We start from the raw sequence: 21,116 nt of genomic DNA, 5'->3' as shown, positions 1-21,116 counted from the left end.
AAAAATTCAGGAGAAGGAAAGTAGCCTGAGGAGTACTAGAACTTCTTTCTTTCCAGAAGTCTGGGATGTTGCCTTTCAGAAGAGGCATTACAGCACCGCTGCACATAATAAATACTGCAAAATCAGCTGGATTTTTTTTCCATACCTTATACCTGGTCACTAAAAATAGGTCATTGACCTTATTCTAGAGAGATAAGAAGACTGACAAAACCATTGTGCCAGAAAAGTAGCAAAAACAGTTAAGGAACTTTCTCCTATTCTGACTTTACTTTTGCACTAGTTAGATCATTTTCCCTAAACTGGTGGAAGGGGAGAAGGAGGACAAGAAGAAAACCATACAGCATGTAAGATCCCTGCTTTCTACAGGCTTCACAAGTAGGAAAGAAATGGACAAACAAGACTACCTTCTTCAGACAAATAACTTAATTGTGTATAGTTAATTAATGCAGTTTTAAATTACATTTTATTTCAGTAGACTGATACATGCAGGAAATGCATTCTGATCAGACCACTGAAAACTAAATATAAGTTATTGAAAGGAACTGTTTAAATTAACTCTGTAACAATGATTACCTTGAAGTAATCACATACTCTTCAGCCCTTTAACTCCAAGGTTCAAGCCAAAAAATTGAGTGATTCCTTCTTTCTCCCCTGGCCTTGCCTCAGCAAAGTACATAAAAGCTTACCCTAAAGTAAACACACCAAGACTGCAGTTTTCCTTGAGGAAACTCACAACAGCAGGCTACCAGAGGCATTTTGCAGTCCAGACACAGTAAGTGTAAGCTGAACATTTCAAGGCAGCCAGCTTTTACTGCTCTGTGTTTGCCCACAGTACCAACTGCCAAAGGAGTCACTGGCCTTTGGAGTGCAGTGGCTTCACCTGCTGACATCTTGTGCAAGCCACAGAGACCGCAACACTGGCTTAAGCTTGCTTCAATTCTGAAAGACAACTGAAAGAGTGGAGTTGTGACCTGACATATTTACCAGTACCTCTCCAAACTGGATCTCCAAATTTCAGTAGGATCCTTCAATTCTGTTACTAGTAACAAAACATTTTGACACCTGAAAGATAATTGACACCTCAAAATCCCAGTGTCTCTAGTCTGTGCCCAAAAAAGGCACAATACATCCCAGCACTCTCTGGTGGATCAGAGAGGATTAATGCATACAGGAAACAGTTCAGCTGAACAGCAGAGGGAGATGTTTGTGTCATCAGAACATATTAAAATAGACATTATTTCTATTTCCTTTTCTTTAAAAATAAGAACTTTCCTATAAATGTCATTGTGAATTTTAAACACAGCAGGTGAAATTTCTTATAATAGAGAGACAAAGCAGATCCTAAGTCCTCTGATAATATGATACCAATAATAAATGATTCAGATAAGCCACATGGATGTTAAGACAGGAAAGAATGTACCACATAGTGTTAAAAACACAGCGAACTTCATGAAACTGCAACTTCTAGATATCAGTGGCCAAGCCAATAGAAAAAAAAATGGTAGAGATATCTAAAGAGATTAAGCAGCTACAGACCATGAGCTTTACTTTTAAGAAGTATTAAGAGAAAGTAAAAGAAACATCTGTCAGGAAGAGTCTGGCAGCAGGAGGAAGGGGTAGCTGATCTCTCAAGAAACTTCCTATCTGTCACCCCTTCCTGTTAAGGGACTTATGATGGATTCTAGCTGCTGATAGCATCCCAGTCATCAGGATAGTTCTGCAAACATTTAACAATATGCAAAAAAGGAAGAGTTCTGTTTAAGTCAAAAGCCATCACAGAACATAAAGACAGAGCATTTTTTAACAAAAGAGGAAAACATTTTTTAACAAAAGAGGAAACAAGCACAAGTAACCTAACTTGCTGGGACAAAAAATAAAAATCAGCAATAATATCTAAAATAGGAATCCTTAGTGAAATATTGATATTAGGGTGCATTAAGTCTCAGAATTTACACCAGCCAATCACATGGATTTTGATTTCTATGCGATAACACAAACCACATGAACAGTTGCAGAAGTCAGCAAAGTTTGCACTGTTGTTCAACAGCAAACCCTAACATGGCACACAATGGCTCTTCCCAGCTCTACAAGGTATCAGGTTTTCAGCAGCACTTCTTTTAATTCAGGAGCAGTTGATGGTCAGTTACCCTAAAATTCTCAAAATAGAGAGGGATTTCACAGCATTTTATGTGTTTAACTGTGCTAGCAGTACCAGTGCTATATACCAAGAAGCTTGAACACTTCTACAGCTATGAATTATTCCTTTCAAGGAATAGGAACACTATCTCAGAGCTAGATGATAAAACATTAAGTCAGAATTCTTTGTGGCCCACCTCACAGTTCCTGAGACAGCGCGCCCATGCAGGCGTATCTAGTGGCAATGGCTGAAGAGGGATGGGAAAAGAATCTTCCACTACCCTGAAAAAAAAATAGAAGTCTATACAGACATTCAGAAAAGCAACAACTTAGCCTAAACTACAGGTAAGATCAAATCAGTGTATTATGTACAACCCTAGAGCATATGATCAAATTATGGATATTGTCTCAACATGCCTTAAAAACCTGTGGTTTTCATTTTCATATTCTATTTCATTGTTAAAATAATTTACAGTGAATAAAAGTATTAAAAACCCCACCGGTTTTCTACATTCAAGTCCTCCAAACATTCAGTGCACTGTGGGTTCATAACCTCTTTTCCATGGTAATTTTGTGATAACTATTACGAAAACAAACTGCAAGAAAAAATGGCAGTGCTAACAGTGGATCAAAGTGATTGTCCATCCTTTTAATCCCTAACCTACCTGGTGGCTGTTTTTTTTGAAACGGTGAGAGATGTCTGTGGATGTAGAATGTAACTGCTTGCATTGTCTGCTATAGAAGCCACCACCACAGTCTGCAGGTTCCCATCACCACACTTCTCTTCTGAAATATCTTTACAAAAAAAAAGCAGCTTCCTGGTTAATAACTGAATGAAGACTGGGGAAAAACAAGCTATCATTAAACTTTGTGTGTTGTTAAAGCAAGCTTTTTGACATAGGAAAGAAGTTTTATAGATGATAAAGTAATCTAACAGTTGTAAATCAGTGCTCAAACTCCTGGCACACATGAAGATACACTTGGAAGGCTGCTTATATTTAAGGACTTTGGTAATTGTGCTACTGCTTATGAATCATTCCACAACAAGGTAAATAATCAGAACAACTTGCAAATTACTCTGCTTCCAGGAATCCATACAGGATTGCAGGAGTATTTTGTTCAGCTGCAAGTCACATACTGGTTGCTTTTAAAACAAGAAAAAATAAGGTAATGATACTGCTTTGTACTTAGAAAAGAACACTTAATCAAGAAAAACAGGCCTCTTGTAATTGAATCTGACATACTGTTAGAACAAATGTTTTAGCCTTTCTTGGTAATAGGGAGCAATCCACAAGCCAAAAATTGCTCTTAGATTGAAGCCTGTGTATACAGTTAAACAAAAACATAATGGAAAACTGTGAAAGCAGATGTTCAATATTTTGGTCTAAATGTAAACACACAAGGTCTCTTTAGATGAGGGATTTTTGCCCTTCAGTTATGAAAGCTTCTTTCCCTCATCCAGAGAGAGTGGTAAGCTATTGACACAGTACAGAAATGGATGCACACAAAGCTCCATAAGAAGATTCCTAAGTGTATATTCAGATTAACATCACTCTGGCTCAAAGCACTGGCTCCTCCTACAGAGTTGTGCCCTTAAGACACTGCAAGCTACTTGGAAGTCCACCATGTGGAGACAAGTGAAACTCAGGAGCTGACAGGCCACTCTCCTTTCTCTTTCACCTCCACAGTAAATTGCTGACAAGTGTCCCCAGCTATCTAAAAAAGACCAAGTCACTACAAAGTCTTTTACACAGTCAGTCTCTAGAAAAAAACAAAACAAACAAAAAACCCCCCACAAATTACACCTGTATCACTGTTGTAGAACATGTATTCAAATACTATGATACCGAGCCTCATGTTGAATGAAAAATGGAAATGCAAAACTACTATTTAGTATTTCAACTTAGTGCTTACAAAGAGTAGCAGCAATTATTTTGTAACTAAAGGCTCCAGTCAGCTTTAAAGTAATGTAAGACTCTGCTGTAACCAAACTTGTTTTACCCCTGCAAGAGCTGGAGAGGGAAGGAAGGTTGAGCATTAGGGTAGGAACAAGTTTTTCAATGCAAGGTCAGGAAAACATATTGCAACCCTAAGTGAAAAGAGCTAGATCACTACTTGCATCCCAAATCTTTCTTCTATCCACCCAGCACCAGGATTCTATTCTTATTCTGAGCTTTCATTCCACATGAACACTTAACCAGTGCTCAAATCTTGAAAACTTTATAGAGAGAATGAAAAAACAGTTTAAAGAACATTTGAGAGTTTAACAAAATGTGACCACCTTGTTCTCAATCTCAGTCTGTGAATGCAACTTAGTACATAGCACTTTGCCATCCAGCAAGGATTGCAGATAAATAATCAGTGCTTTCAGATTTCAGTATGTCCATTTTCTAGAGAAAACCTTAAAATTTGCACTTCTAGTTGTGTATCTCAGCATATGCTTAAAATGTGACAATTGACACATTCCAATGAATGGAAAGCTACATCTTATTTTCCTTGACTGCGGACTGAATTTCTACCTAAATGATTCATTCCTGGCTTCACAGAAGATGCATCTTCACCAGATCTCTATCTGGCTTGTCTGCACTACAGGAATTAACTACTTCATTCACAATGAAGTAAACAAATACTGAAAGTTTGAAGCTGATAGTACAGCTGACGGTACAAATATCCTTATTAAAAGTAAATAAGGCAAGAAACAACTCTGTCCTTGATATGTCAATCTACCCATCACATACCCTTCAGAAAGGGGGCATAAGAGCTCTCATAAGCTTTCATTATGCTTTTGCCCAACAGAAAATGTGGTGTGTGAGGCATCAGATTCATAATCAGAAAGCAGATTCAGGGCATATTTTGTCTTAAAACTAAGGAAAAGAAACAAGTTGCTTAAAAAAGACCATGGAGGATGAGCTTAAGTCACAGCAACACAAACCCTCAGGTCCCACAGGTTAAACTCACCCTGCGTGCTGGTCACATCCAGAAGCTGACCTGGAGGAATAATCACTTGGGTCACTCCTGGCTGGGCAGAAGGAATGACATGCAGCACCTGTCCATTTTCTGACTGGCTGGCAACAATCATCTGTAAGGCAGTCACATAGAAGCATGAATGGCTCTAGTTTGTATGGTGATCAAGCAGCATGACTGGGTTTGATTATTACCAGAACAGGAAATATTTTGCTTAGAGTTACGGCCTGAATATGTACTTGAATATACATTATAAGAAAGCTGTCTCTTTATTGTCAATTTCTTAAAATTACTTTCCCCTTTTAAAATAGGCCTTTAATTAAAGAAAGAAAAAAAAAAAAACCAGTACTTTACCTGATTCTACAATGAATGACACATTTATTTGAAACTGACAACTCTATTATTAAAGTTATCAAACACCTGAAAGCCATTCATAGTTGGATTTGCTGTAACTCCATTCACAGATTAGCAGAACTAATAGTAACATAAAAAATGTGACCTTTACTTCTAAGAAACTGACCTCTATGGGCAGCATTTCATGCAAAAGCAAAGCGAAGAAAAGCTCCAGGGCTTAAAAAAACAACACAAATTAAATCACCTCGGATTCTGAAAAATTTTAATATCTCCTTATGTTATATTTATATAGGACATAATTACAAAGGACTCTGGGTGAGAGAGTTCCCCTTTTTACAAATAGATGTTACAAATTATGAAGCAACATTTTAAGAAAATGAATTGAGGGCCGGGGGAAAGGTGAGACATAATGACTTAGCTTACTGCTAAATGTTGATTCCCTCCAAAAAACACAGATTTATCCAGGGAATATAGAGAAAACAGCAGCAGTAGAAATACAAGATCTTATCGCACTGCAGCATCCAGACTCCATACTGACAAAAGACATCAGTTAAAAACTAGTAATGGCTGCAGACAGGATTTGCCTACCTGAAGAAGGGCAACTGGAGCATGAACTGTACCACTGAAAAGTTCCACCTTGTTGCTAGAGATAAAGTCTGAATCAGCTGTTGCTACAACAAACCACCACGTAAGAGAGTTCTTCAAAGAGCTCCCTCATCTATGAGCACAGCCCCAGCCCTGTCTGCAGACACACTCACCATGGGTGCACTGGGGCCTCCCAGGGGCTGCAGCTCACACAGCGGCTGCCTGGGCTGCTCTGCCAGGTGGAATTCCTCGGCAGAGTGGGACCGTGGCTGGGGCGGCCGCGCCGGCACAGCCGATGCAGGAGGACTGCCCGAGAGGGGGACTGTGATGGGCAGGGCTGGGGAAGAGTCGCTCTGGCCAAACAATAGATCCCTGGAATCCATGTACGTTAGTTGCTTTCACAGAGGAAAAACAGTAAAATGTACTTTGAGTAGCAACTTCTACGAAGGAAAAAAAAAAAAAAAAAACAAAAACAAGAAAGAGAAAAGAACATTTAAAACCAGTGTGCTATACTGTATACTCGGAGCAGCTCTTGTCCTTCTGGATCAAGAGGCTAACACTAGCAGTTCTACTTTTGTTTTCCATTTCTATGCTGAAAATTAATCATATTCCTGCTTCTTAGAATGAAGTCTCTCTACTAAGACAAAAGAAAATCCCTTTTGCTCAAAATCTGCTCCCCAAAACCATGTATCACTTTAAAACACCTCAAGTCTGCCCAGAAACTGAGAAGAATTATACCTAAACCAAAACTGTAAAATAGTCACCAACTTGATTTGATTTCAGAAGAAATCCTAGACATTATTTCACTTGGCCTTTCCATACATTCATTTAGCTATGAAGAAAAAAAATCTCTACACATTTTTAGAATTCTTTACCACAGAAGAAACACAAGCAACACAACCTCCGATTCAAGGCCAAGAATCAGAGTTTCAAAATCTTAAAGAAATAAAGTGTATCTGCATCAAGTTTGCAGAACAGAAGTCCTAGAGTACATGCCATTTTCATTAAATTTAAGAGCATAGGCATAAATACTTGACTTGTTGAAACTCTGACAACACAAACATTAAGCATGTAAAAATAATGGAAAAATAGGCAGTCCTTGTGTACAACAACATGTCAAGGTGTCATTTGGCCAATGCAAGAAGGGCTGCAATTTGTTGCATCTCTTGCAGCAACTGCACAAACAACTCTGACGTTTTTGCGACAAAAATTAATACACTACAAATCAAAGACTGAGGAAAAATGTTTCTAAATTTTATATAAAAGTCAGATTTGATTTAAATAACTTCATCAAAAATTCTGCAGGTATAAATCTTCTGTGCTGAAACTGTCTACAGTGAACAACAGCAGAAAAGCAGCAACAAACAAATGGCACCTGTTGTATTAGACATTGTGCAGAGACCATAAGCACACAAGTAAATCACTACCTGAATTATATTTTATGTTAGAAAAACATTCTGCAGAAGAGCATTCATGCCCAGAAATCTCCCCAAATAAGAAGATCTGGCAGTATCTGATAAAAAAAACATGAATGACTCCTCTCCCTCAATACATACACAGTGTCCTGTGTCCCTGGACTCTTTATTTGTCACATTTGGTCACTAAGCAATGCCACCTCATTTTCACTTGTCTTGAACCTCTCCTACTCCAGTGTATGCCATAAAGCATTCTTTTTTAAAGGGTCAACAAAATAAAACATGCATTTCTTCAGCACCATAGCAGGACATAATTACTGAAGGCTGTCATTACGTGTAACATCTGGATAGTCATCAGTTCAAAACTGAATGGCACAGGAATCCAAGGGAAGGATGCACTTTCTCAAAAGATACTATGTATTACTCTAAAGGCAAGAAAAAAAAAAATCCTGCATTGATGAAATAGCATATTTGAAACTCATCAGAGTGGATGCAAAGGAAGCATCTACAAGGACAAAGCATTCATACCTTACCTGAAAAATCTGATAATTTGTTTCTGATTCTCCTGTACCATTACAGCTGCCTATGAGCAAATCGTTAGATCCTTCCATAGCAATATCATGGTCAGCTCCACTGTCTTCCATTACAAGGTGACCTGAAAAAGTTATAAAAGTTCATTTTAGCCTTCTGCCAGGAGATTGCCGCAGGTGTTGTTTTCAGGTCTTACAAATTTAGCATTACAAGTTCTAATGCTGCTGCAAGATAACAGCAAAGTTCTCAATAAACCCTTCCCTCCTTATCACATTATTACTCACTGCAGAAAAATTCCAGTGTGTTGCTCCAGGAGTACAGCTTAGCCTTTTATATGAGACAATTTGCTTGATTTGTCATTGCATACAGAGATACAAAACACACATGCACCCTCCCACGATTTTCATCTGAATATGTCCAAAAGCACTGAACTAACAACCACACACATCTAGAGAACACTTGATATTTAAGCATATGCCAGCAGTGCTTTATAAATACATTAGTCACCTTCTTCCATAATCACCAGACAGAATTTGCATTATGCAACTCTGTCATGCAGACATCTTGAAGCAAATCAATTTGTTTTAAGGCTTAAAAGACAGCATATAAAAGAAATAAAATTACTACTCGTAGTCTACAGTGGTATGCTTTGGGCAGAAAAAACCATCAGAGATGTAAAACAAAATTTGGCATTAATCACATGGTGAAAGACAAAAAGACAGAGATCCCAGCACTCCAGAGATCTACCTCCTATCCCAAAGAAAGCTTCAAGATACTCAGCTGCCCACTACAAACCTTCAAACAGACAGATAATATTGGACAGTGAATTGCCACATCCACTGGATAATGCTTGTCATGCACACAACACACCCTTTAAAGCAGCGACCAATCCCAAACATCCACAAGCAGCAGGACAAAATTACAATTAAATTGGCCCCTACCTAACAAGAGTTTACATACATAAGACTACACACATAACATACCCAACTGAACAGAAGAAAACTTAATTCCTGTAGTTTGGGGTGAAGGAGGGGGAAGGGTGGTCACGATTTTCCCCTTCACTATTTTATTTTAAAGACAGGCTGCATTATATTAGCACATGACTCCTACCAGCTGTATCTTCACCACACCACGCAAGTAAATTCCTCAAGATGGACCTTCTTGGCTGTGGTATTTCAACTGTTTACAGCTTTCGTAAGGAGACTGTAACAGGCTAGAGAGCAACTTCAAAAGAACTGTACAACTCTTAAAGCACAGATTTATTCTGCTTTGCAAAGGTATAAAGGACACAAAGGCAAAATAAATCCACATCTCCTTGGCTTTTGAAGCTGAATAAAGCATCCTGCTGATACAAACAACATTGAGAAGTTAAGCAGCTCATATGCTCAATATATTAATACTTTAATCTAAAGCAGATTTATTTTTCCATTCAATTTTCAAGTGATGACACTCCAGACCAAGTTCCAAATGAAGTTACATCATGTTTGCTAAATATTTTTGAGCTTTGGATTTCAGAACAATTATAAGATGTTTCAGTTAAAATGTCTGAAGTATCTTAGCAGCAAATGGGAAAAAAAAAAACAAACCTCAGAAAACTAGATTTCATCATCACTCAACCATTTCCTCTAAGTTCAAAGATGTAAAGAAGAGACAGCACTTTTGCAAAAGCAGCACATTTAGTTCTTTGAGATAAACTGAGTTTGTTCCAGGCATACTGATAACATGTACTCTGAGCATGCTGGAACCCAACAACAGAACACAAGGACAGCTTTTTGGGGACAGACCAATGACCCCAGCAGCCCAACATCCTGTATCTAACAATAGTTAATAACAAAGCTCAGGGAGAAAAATCCAGCAGTAAGGTAAATACACAGCGATATTTATCCAGCTTCCTTTCATAAGCAGCCTATAAATACCTGAAGTTTTATATTTGTGTTTAAAATAATCCCTGTGGTACAATTTTGCCCCATGATTTTGTCTAATCACTGTTGTAAGCCAGGCAAACCACTGGCACACACATCACTTGGAAAATCAACTTCATGGTTTAACCATCCAGGCTTCATTAACCTAAGTGCTTGTGTGCAACAACACACAAGATTATTTTTTTTTCCTTAAAGAAATATGCTTCTACAGAGGTGTACAAGTACATACACAGTTAATAAATCTTATAGTCATATAAATATTGCTGACCAATTCCCCTAACAGGAGAGTTAAATCCTGTATATTCAGGTATACACAAATACATATGTATACGGATACTGTGTCGTGAACGTGTAAATAACATGTAAGTATCTCTTCATAAACATTAAGTGAACACCACAAAAATTCCCGCTGCAACACCAGTGTACCACACATTTAACAGTCGGCTGAAGGAGAAATGTGGAAGCTCAATGTGAGCATACAGTGGGAACAAGAGCTGCATCCTCAAAGCACACAGGCAGTTCCCTATGCCTCAGCTTTAGCCTTAACTTCACTCCTTCCACTTTATAGGCTGCTTCCCGAGTCCAGCATTCCAGGGCCATTTCCAACACATGGGTTAGTGTATTTTAACGCCACAGGTCTACTTCCTTCACCCTGCTCCCATTTGGGAAGCATTTTTCTCAAATACAGGGAAATCTAGGGCCATTGTTGTCCCAGGTTCACCTCTACAAAGACAGCAAGCAGCCACAGAAACTGCTACCACAGGCAAACATGATAACCATCATGAGCACTGTATGCAGGGTGTTGGTTATACTTAACAGAAAATACATACAGTTGAATGCTTCATCATCAATCTCCTTTGGGTTTTCTGCAAGATGTTGCAGAGGTTTTATAAGAAGACTTTGGATAATTGCATAGCTTACAGCAATCAAAATACACTGTCTGATAAACCTCCCTCTGAGGGCATTCTCTACAACCATTCACAGTGGCACAAATTCACAAAGGCATGAATTACAGTAAAACATATGAGGGAGGAAATTAGGGCATAGTGATACTCCCCAGTAAAGGAGTTAAAACTAGCTTTGTCAGCTTGTACCAGGTTTGAGATTTAGCATTATCTCTATCACGGAAGAGGAGGCAGATGCTGTTAAGAATACAGAGAAGATCTGGGGACTCACACTTAAAAGGTTTCTCAAGTCATTTTTTTGTAGACAACGCCAATAACTGGAAAATGCAGCTGTGTCAATTTCGCTGACAAACAACGTTAGGTCTGTGAAGTATGTTTAAGAAATAGATGAGATTGCAGAGTCTCACGAAACAGCGAACACTCAACACCCGCCCGCTCCAACAAGCGGAGTCACCAAAACCGAGTCACCACTCAGGGAAACCCCAGCTGTTCCCCCGAGGGCACGAAGGACTGTCAAAAAGGTGGGGGAAAAAAATTTACCAACAGCGCAATTTATCAACAGCACGTCCTCACACCAGCAGCTTTCTCCCAAAACACCAAACTCACTTACAGCTTCTTTCTTAAGTCCACCGCGCGTTGGGTTTATTACTTCTAGCAGGCAGTTTATTGAGGGTGTTGCCGCTTGACATGCAGAGAAACACAACCCGAGTGACTCCAGGCAGAGACCAGCACTCCAGCGACCCCGGCCGCCACACGGGGCACTGCCCCGCCCGGGCACAGCCCGGCAGCGCGGGCGGCCGCGCTCAGGAGCGGCCACAGGAGCCGCTCCCGCACCTGCGAGGGACCCCGGAACGCGCCCCGCGCCCCAGCCCTGAAGAGCGCGGAGGGTGCCTCAGCCCGCGCACGTCGCACCCCTCGGCACCACAGCCCCGCGGCGGGGGCGGCCGAAAACACCGGCCGGGGCCCCGTCGCGGCGGCCCGGGGGGAGATGCCGGAGCCGCGTTACTGCACCTGGGCTGGGCTCCCGCAGCCCCGCCGCCATGCGCGCCTCCGCTCCGCGCACGCGCGCCCGCCCTCAGCGCGGAGCGGGGCGGGGGCGCGCGGGGGGCGCCGGGAAGGCGGCGGCGCGCGGCCTCTCGGGAGCGCGGCGGGCGCGCGGCACGCGGGCGGTGCGCGGTCCCGCGGGGGGCTCGGCCGGGCCGCGCCGCGACACGTGGTCGGGGCCGGTATCGGCGACGGCAGCGGCGATGGCGCAGCTCACGGCGCGGTTCCGCACCGAGAACCGCAGGTGAGCGGCCTCCCCTCCCGGGCCGGGGGTGGGTTCGGGAGCGGGTGACGCAGAGGCGGTAACGGAGCGCTGTGCCCGCAGGTTCGCCGTGGAGGATGTGCCCTTCTCGGTGCCCGCGACCTCCGAGACCACCGACCTCAGCCAGCTCATCAACAAGCTGCTGGCGGCAGCGCACGGTAGGTCCCGCGGCGGGGGCGGTCCCTCGGAGCCCGGCGTCCCCCGTGTCCCCGGGCCGGGCCCGGCCCCGCGCGGGCTGTCAGAGCCGGGGTCTCGGCGGGGACGGCGACAGCCCGAGCCGGTCCTGCCCCGCTGCTTTGGCCTGGCTGCCTACGGTGAGGCGCTCCTGGAACTTGATCTGAAACGCTGCGGGTACCGGCGCTGCTGGGCATTCCCAGGAGAAATGGACCAGAGGCTGGAATACTGTGTGTGCCCGGCGCCACAGGCCAGGCTGCCGCAGCAGATGGGAATGGAAATGTTGCCCAAAACCTGCCACAAGAACTAATGAAACCAGAGGTTTCGGTTTTATAACAGCCTTTAAGAAAACCTCAGCTATTCTGTCGGTGCTGAAATGGGCCGACTGACTCGAAAGCTGATCTGGGGAAAGACACTTGTCAGATGTTGTTGGAAAATCCCAAATTCTATAAGAAACTGGGTCAGTGGTATTATACTCTTGCTTTTGCAAGTTGCTTTCCACCCATGACATTGCAAACAATCTTGAACAGAAAACTGGTGCACAGTGGAGTGCTTCTGCCAAAACGCAGAGCCTTTGTCATTTATGCCATTACAAAGGGAGAAATATGAACCAAAAGTTCTTAGGATTTTCCTACTGCTGCTACAAATACAGGGGTCTAGCTGGTGGTAACAAGTGGCAAGATACCTACAGAACAATCAGGAAGCACCGCTGGGGTTTGATTACACAGAGCTACAGAGAAAGTACAATAAGAGGCAAATAACTCTCTGAACCCCAACAGCAAATTTTCTTTCCTCTTAACTTAAATAATCCTGTGGAAGTGATAGACTGCCCACTTAAAACTGGGAGAAGACACTAATTGGTTGGGGTTTTTGTTCTTGTTGTCATTTATTTTGGGGTTTATGGGGGTTGTTTATGTTTGGGTCTTTTTTAAACTCTTCCTGGCTCCATTTTCCTGAACCAGTCACAAAATTATGGCGTTCTTGATGGTATCAAATAAATAGTGACTCCTGAACATTGATTTTTCCCAATTTGTTTCAGCGGATCACAAGTATGTGGAATTTGACTTCCTTATCAATGGCCAGTTCTTGCGATTGCCACTGGTCACACACATGGAAATGGAAAATATTTCCACAGTAAGTCATACTCAGTGTCTCCCCTTCTTGGACAGTAGAACAGACTTAGTCAGTGTACTTCAATCTGCTTTAGATATTACACTGTCGGCTAGGTAGATTTCCTTGCTCAGTTTCATTTCTTTTCTTACTTTCCCAGGAGAATTCCCTATATTTTTAAATCCATTATGAACTGCAGTGATTAGAGACTGCAGACAGAGCAGTGCAAGGATTGTTATCCAGTCTCTTGTCTGTGTACAGTTCAGAGGAGAAATTCTTCTCTTACTCAGTTCATCATTAATACATTTTTGTCTCTTATGGTGGGGGATAATGGGGATGTTTAATATTCCCTCTAGAAAATGTTGCAGTGTTTTAGACACCAGTTTTGTATTAGTAAATATAGAAGGAGAAGAATGTAAGAAGACTGAAATAACTTTTTTTTTTGCTACCAGCTTGCTATTAATAGTAATTTGATAAAAATATGTAAAGAAATGTAATTCACACTTTTTTTCTAAATACTTTTGTTGTACTGATGTGGTGAAGGACTTGGATACCAAGACCTTTGCTCAATAAACTTGTATATTTGTGCCACACTACAGTTAAATTTTACTGTTAGTGATTAAATAAACCAAAACCACAGAACATCACTAAATAAATATTTTGTCTGTGAGCTCAGGAAGAAGTGGTGGAAATAGAGTATGTGGAGAAATACATGGCCCCTCAGCCAGAAGAATGCATCTTCCATGATGACTGGATCAGTTCTGTTCAAGCCACTGAAGAATGGTACTACACTAAGCCAGTCATAAGTTTTGTCTTGCTTATTCATGTTCCCCCATGGTATCAAATAGAGCAGTATTTTTTTCTTTAATAATCCCTTGGGTGGGTTTTTTTCCCCCTCTTTTCTTTATTTTTTTTTAACCTGTCAAAGTCACTCAGCTACTTGGTTTTGTAAGCAGTTCACTGGTTGCACTGTCATGACAGTGATAGATAGAAAACAGCTAGAGACACTGAACTTGAGATGCTGCTTATACAAATGAACAAAACAAATGCTGTTTAGTATCCTTTTTCTTAAAGGAAAACAAGTTTTCCTCATTACTCTTTTTTGCTTAAACTCTTGACTTCCAACGTGACGCCCATTAGCAACAAATAGAATAGCATACCTTTCTGCAGAGATTTTCCTGAAAAAAAGCCAAAGAGGCATAATTGCCTTTTTCTACTGTATTTTCACATTCATTTCCCAATCAGCTAGGTAAAGTTCATATATTAACTAGAGATTTGAAAATGCTTTGAGAACCTCTGGCAACATACTAAAACTAACAAATTAAGTTTTGAATTATGTAAGTTATAAAAGGGATCTTAAGTCCCACCAGCCAGAACACACAGTACTCTCACTCCTTGTCTTTCCAGCCTGTACACTTGGCCTCCCAGTTACAAGGCTTTAATGAAGCTTTGCTCTGTAGCAAAAAGATATTTTTTTCCTCTTTCAAGCTGTTTCTTTTAAACCAGTTACTGTGCTAATGGTTTTCCAAGTTTCTGGTTGGGCTTAATTTCATAAAAACATTTGTTGGTCTTAAAGACAAAGATGTTTCCAATGCTGTACCCTGTAGGATATTAACTGGCTGCTACGATCAGACTGCTCGGATCTGGTCTGTGGAAGGAAAATCCATCATGACAATAGCTGGGCACACAGAAGTAGTGAAGGATGTGGCGTGGGTGAAGCAAGGTCAGTATATGTAGCAGGGGAATAGTAGCAGTTTGATCTACTGGGGGAGAAATGTTAGCATTCCTTAACGATGAATATTAAATTATCTAAATGTAATTATTTCAATCTCTGCCAGTGGTGTAAGAAATTAAATCATGGTGTGCATAAAATAGTCCTTTGACAATAATGAATATAGTTACTTTAAGATGATTGTTGTCTATCCACCTTGCAGTCTCCATTAGCAAGTACTGGTGTATATGTAGTTATATTACTTGTACTTGCAGAGTAACATGATGTAAACTGAAATACGTATGAGCTTCTGTCTATCTGCTGTTTCTTCTAGGATTAGAATAATTATTTATAAAGACATTGGAAAGCTGAGTTGGGTGTGAGTGTAACTTTTTTCTTCCTCAGATAGTTTATCGTGCCTGTTACTCAGTGCTTCCATGGACCAAACTGTCCTGCTCTGGGAGTGGAACGTGGAGAAAAACAAAGTGAAAGCCCTTCACTGCTGCAGGGGACACGCTGGCAGTGTCGAGTCTGTGGCTGTTGATTGTACAAGAACTAAAGTAAGTGACTTCTGGAAAGAAACCTTTGTGTTTTTGGGATTTAGCAGTCTGTACCTCAAAAATCCTGGTTTTGCCCTTGCCATGGGTATTAATCATTGTGATTTTATGCAACAGTGATAATTTTCCAGTCTTGTTATAAGTGGTGGTTATTGAGAATTAGGAGTGTCACATCAATGCTAAACCACAGAATCACAAAATCATTTCGTTTAGAAGTTAAAATTTAAAGTATATTTTACTTTAAATGAATTAGAATTGTATGCTATAATGAACTATTTTCAAATTTGACCTAAATTTTTTTGATGACTTTGGTGGGAAAAAATTTCCAGAGTTCTTGGAAAAAGCAGGTGGTAAAGAGGTTATTTCCCTTCACCCAAAAATTCAGCAGTTATGAGCACTCCCACCAAAAGTAGAGTTATTGCTCCCAGCTTGACTCAATATCAGACAGTTTAAAGTCAAACTTTTTGGTGCTGAAGGAAATAGGTATTTTGTAGATATTTTTCCTACAAAGGAAGTAAAAAATAATTCGATGCATTTTGAGGGGGATTTTAGGAGCCCAGCACTGTTACTTCTGTGCTATAAACCCGTTTTTCAAGCAGGTCTCTCTTCCAAGGTCTATATGGATCAACATTTAACAAAATGTTTCTGTTCATGCAGTTCTGCAGTGGATCCTGGGATAAGATGTTAAAGATCTGGTCTGCAGGTAAGATGTTTGTAAGGTTATACATCACTATGCTGAGTTACTGGTTTGGTTAATTACACAATTTCAGATCTTGTTATCACCTGCATGACGGCGCCATAAATATGGGGATTTCCTTATTTACTTACATGGAGATGGAATTCAAAAATCTGTAGCTCAAGTCTGCTTGTCTTCTGTCCCAGTACCTACAGATGAAGAGGACGAAATGGAAGAAGCAGCTAACAGACCACGGAAAAAGCAGAAAACTGAACAGCTTGGACTGACAAGGGTAAGATGAGGTCTGGGTTTGTCCAGGATTTTTCTTTATAAGTGTAGCCACAACAAATAATTTCTCTTTGCTAAAGGTGACTTTAAAACTTCTGCTGGTATGTCTCAGGATAATCAGACTCTTTTATTTGTTGAAATAATAGATTTTTTTGATAACTTACTCAAATCTGTCCCCATTAAATTCTAGACTCCCCTGGCAACCCTCTCTGGCCACACAGAAGCCATCTCCTCTGTGTTGTGGTCAGATGCTGAAGAAATTTGCAGTGCATCATGGGACCACACCATTAAACTCTGGGATGCTGAGACTGGAGATCTCAAATCTACTTTGGTGAGATCATTATACTCTGGCTGTAGGTCCAGCTGAAGTCCAGTTCAGAGAAAAAGAAAGAGCTGTGCAAAATAGTAGCTCCTGTCTTAAGAGTTATTATTTTCTTTACTGACAGACAGGAAACAAAGTGTTTAATTCTGTCTCCTACTCACCCCTGTGTCGACGTCTTGCATCAGGGAGCACTGACAGACATATCAGACTATGGGATCCTCGCAGCAAAGGTGAGCTTAAACATGCATGGTCTCAAAGATTTTCTCCAAAATCAGAACTTTGTCCTGTCAAGAGTCGTCTCACAAACTTTTCTGGTCCCTCTGCTTTAAACCAGCCATTTGGGGGCTTTTATTAGATACAAAGCTTACATCTATTTTCTGTATTCTGGTGCAAGACTTGTTTTAATGTCTTACTTAATAATTTAGAAGTTATTATCTTTTTTTTAAACTTACTAATGAACGTTCAACTGTGCAGTTGCAGAATGGAGTTTTTATTGTAAGGTTCAGACAGAGGCTGGTCTGATAATCATTCAAGTGAAACAGTAGTCACTTAGGCATGGTACCATATTTCATAAACAGATGGAATTACAGATATTATGACTGAGCCTATCAGATTTATTTTCATAGACACATTTCATAGAATGGTCTGGGTTGGAAGGGACCTTAAAGATGATCCTACTCTGGGCAGGGACTCCTTCCGTCACAGCAGATTGCTCAGAGCCCCACCCAGCCTGGCCTTGAACACATCTCTTTTTGTAGCCTCTGTTCAGGTACTGGAAGGCCACAAATAGTAAATAACATTTACTTGTTTAGCTTCTGTAAATCTAATCCAAAGTTGACTAGCATATTCCATGTTGTTAATAAAAGCAATTTTTTTTGTTTGCTTTAAAAAAAAATCTTTGAAAAGGAAGTTTAGTGACAAGAAAATATATTTTGAGTGGTTTGAGGTTGGTTTCTTTTTTGTTTGGTTGGGATTGTTTCTTTGGGTTTTTGTCTTTCCCAAAACTTGTGTGGCTTACATTTTTGTTCATTTTATTTAGAGTTCATGTAACACTTAACTTGAATTGCAATTGCACTGGATTTTGTAAGCATCTTCAAAGTGCTGGTTTCAGCATCTGCTAATGTCTGTGCTTTTTCCTCTTTCTATTCAGATGGCTCTTTGGTTCTCCTGTCTCTGACTTCTCACACAGGCTGGGTGACATCTGTGAAGTGGTCACCTACCCATGAGCATCAGCTGATCTCTGGTTCTCTGGACAACATTGTGAAGCTTTGGGACACAAGGAGGTAAAATAAACCTGTGTTTGTTGCTGTTCAAAGGCGTGTAAGCTTACAGGGTGAACCACTCCTCACAAAACACAAAAGCAGTCAGAGACATTCAGTGGAAACACCTGTGGTATTTGTGAAAACCCTCTAGGTTTTGGAAGTCAACCATATAATAAAAGGGAGAAAAATACTGGTAGTTTACCACAGGGGGGCTGGAAAACATAAGTTGTTGAGCAGCATCTACACATGGAAGAAGGAAGTTATAATAAATAATAAATTCTTCCTAACAGCTGATTGAATTTCAGTCTCAAAGTTGTTTGCAAGCAGATGAAAAATGCTGCTGCTTTCCTCTTTGGGGATGTAGGAGAGGATAATACTGATGTGATTGGCTCTGGGGAAAGCAGAGGAAGCATCACAGATGGTCAATGTCTGTACTCTCTCAACGTGTTTATAACTGCTTGACCACATCTGTTTGATAGCATTGGGATAGCATTTCTCCCTGGGAACAGTTGTTGTCTGTGATGGCTCACATAACTTCAAACCTGTTTTTCACTAGCTGCAAAGCTCCTCTGTATGACTTGGCTGCTCATGAAGACAAGGTTTTGTGTGTGGACTGGACAGAAGCAGGGGTAAGAATCTGAAGAGCAAGTTACTTGATTTATATGCATGGTGTTTAAGAAGAGAGCTGAAAGCAGTCATGGGCTGTTAGCTCCTTATGCTTAAAGCTAGAAGAGGACAGGCAGTTGTAGTTGTGCTGTGTTTGATGTCTGGGTGGCGATGTCCCAGGCACTGCAGCATGAACCTACACTCTGCAAAGGGGAAGGGTGGGAGCAGTACATCTGTGGCTTTAACTGAGCATTATAGTGATATTCCAAACAAGGAGAATCAAGAACAGCCCTGCACCTTACCCACAAAACACATGTTCCAAGGTAGCCTTCTGCCATTGGGATTAAAGCATGAAGTAAAGCTGGGGCGTGGCAGTCAGTGCATGTAGAAGGGGAAACTGTATAATCCTCTATAGCAAGCTGTTCTGCTACTGCAGTGGTACACATGTATTTAAAATTACCAAAAAACCCCATTCTGTGAATGTTCAAGATTCTCAGTGTGGCTCCTATTCACCGTAAAAGTCAGGAAAAGCTTTAGCAGCTTTCCTACACAAGTTTCACTTCTAATTTTAAGAGGAGAGTAAGAGACAAAGTTGCTTCTGCACTTTGATTCTGGGTTTTAGTCACGCATTAACAGTTCATTATTCACTACTGCTTTTTATAAAGGAAAGAAAAATTGAGTCCTTAACTTCTTTGTACTTATTTTGCTTAGTTCTGATTTTAATCACCGTTTCCTTCTCTCATCAGTTGTTACTGAGTGGAGGAGCAGACAACAAACTGTATTGCTACAGATACCCAGCTACAGCCTCTGATGTTGGGGCATGAAGGTCAACAGCCAGAAGACTTTTTAAAAACAAAGATTTTTGCAGCAGTTGCTTTCTATTAGCATCTCTACACAATCAACTTCCGAAGAAAGGATGAGTTTGTTGCTCAGAGAGCTGTTCCTGGTTTTGTATTGGTAACCTATATCCATATTTGTCACAGAAAAATAGCAAAGCCCAAATGAGATTCATGTGAAACAAAGCAAAGGTCCTCCCTTTTTGATGGCTTTGAATTAACATCTTTTAAATTACTATTTGTATAGCCTTTTTAATAAGAAGTAAACTGTTTGCTGATACTTACAGAAAAACTATTCACTGACTAAATTATTTTTTGAGTTTACCTGCTTTATGTTGGGGAAAAAAATAAAGCTTTTATCAACAGTTCATCGGTTTAGTGAATCATTTCAGATAAAAAAAGACATTTCAGCTCTCCTCTCGGTCTGGCTGTTGGCAGTTCTTATGATCTGGTTCTTAAGTAAGAACCCAGGCTTCTTTCTAGGATGAATACTTGGTATGTGTGCAGTATAAATAGCATGATATACAGGAACTTGACAGATTTACTGGCAGATGAAATATTCCATATTTTAGTAGCTCATAAATTAGGGTTGTAGATTATAGGAATGCCAGCCTTGCACCACAGTATTTGTTGTGCTGTAGTACCACTAATGTGGTGTCTTGGACCTAAAGATGTGTAGAAACAATGGTGAATCACACAGAGAAGGCAGAAGTAGAAGGAATTTGTTCTTACAAAGAATAGATACAAAAAGTTGCAATAGCTTTTAGGTTGACAGAGGATAAGCACTATTCAAACATGCTCAATTTCTCTGCTGGTTGTTTTGCTTTGAGTTCAGCATTCAAATGAAAAAGCTTTGCTGCAGCTTGTTAGATTACATACATGTGATGTTCAGCCAGCACAGTTAAACTGTGTGGAGACCACACTTGAATATCCTCACCCATGTCTTGGCTTTCAATCAGTGTAACAGCTGTACAGCACTAACAAGTCAAATGCTTAAATTAATAATTTTTCTTTGAAGAGTGGGAACTCTGACCTCCAGGTTTATAATATAGACATACATATATATCATTATATATAGACTATATATACTACATATATAGTTCTGAGTAAGGAGTGTTAAAGAGCAAAACTGGTGAAAATGGCAAAGGACAGGGGAAGGATCTCTGATACCTTTGCTTGGCAAGTGAAGTACTGCATCTAACAACTTCCATGCCTATGTCTAAAGACTTACGAAAGCAAGGTAAGTAAGCTTAATAAGGTTTTCTTGCCTTGCCAGAAAGATTTACAAAACACTTTTAAAAAAAGATCATGTTACCTGAAGTGTCAGCTATCTTAGACTAATATTATTTAGACTCAAGCGAACCCAGTGGCATTAGTTGTTTTAGTTTCAGTGAATCCATCACATTTACTATCACCTGTAAAAAGTACACAGAATGTATCTAAAAAGGTAGGTTTT

At 40.4% G+C, this 21,116-nt stretch overlaps 2 protein-coding genes across 11 annotated transcripts in view; one reads left to right on the top strand and one right to left on the bottom strand.

Moving 5' to 3' along the window:
* The window catches only part of CARF (calcium responsive transcription factor), a 30,432-nt gene extending 18,578 nt beyond the window's left edge, over positions 1 to 11,854 (bottom strand). For 9 of the 10 annotated variants that reach the window (XM_053982394.1, XM_053982395.1, XM_053982396.1 and 6 more), the window contains exons 1-4: positions 6,213 to 6,457; positions 5,095 to 5,215; positions 2,802 to 2,931; positions 2,334 to 2,418 (exon numbers count right to left, since the gene is read on the bottom strand). In XM_053982394.1, the coding sequence (XP_053838369.1) occupies positions 2,334 to 2,418; positions 2,802 to 2,931; positions 5,095 to 5,215; positions 6,213 to 6,422 (546 nt within the window). In that variant the 5' untranslated portion in view covers positions 6,423 to 6,457. Of the gene's footprint in view, positions 1 to 2,333; positions 2,419 to 2,801; positions 2,932 to 5,094; positions 5,216 to 6,212; positions 6,458 to 7,987; positions 8,110 to 11,823 lie in introns of those variants that run through there. The other variant, XM_053982401.1, reaches the window with a different exon arrangement.
* A 122-nt stretch (positions 11,855 to 11,976) lies between these two features.
* On the top strand, positions 11,977 to 20,028 carry WDR12 (WD repeat domain 12). The gene is made up of 13 exons (XM_053982829.1): positions 11,977 to 12,100; positions 12,182 to 12,276; positions 13,332 to 13,426; positions 14,079 to 14,185; positions 15,010 to 15,125; positions 15,519 to 15,673; positions 16,328 to 16,373; positions 16,553 to 16,638; positions 16,825 to 16,965; positions 17,081 to 17,186; positions 18,107 to 18,239; positions 18,775 to 18,847; positions 19,571 to 20,028. Exons 1-13 carry the CDS (start codon positions 12,060 to 12,062, stop codon positions 19,646 to 19,648), a joined length of 1,272 nt encoding a protein of 423 aa, XP_053838804.1. The 5' UTR covers positions 11,977 to 12,059; the 3' UTR covers positions 19,649 to 20,028.
* Positions 20,029 to 21,116: the final 1,088 nt, after the last annotated feature.

Source organism: Vidua macroura, chromosome 7 (genome assembly GCF_024509145.1).
Source record: "Vidua macroura isolate BioBank_ID:100142 chromosome 7, ASM2450914v1, whole genome shotgun sequence".
NCBI lineage: Eukaryota > Metazoa > Chordata > Aves > Passeriformes > Viduidae > Vidua > Vidua macroura.
This window is presented reverse-complemented; position numbering and strand designations above follow the sequence as displayed.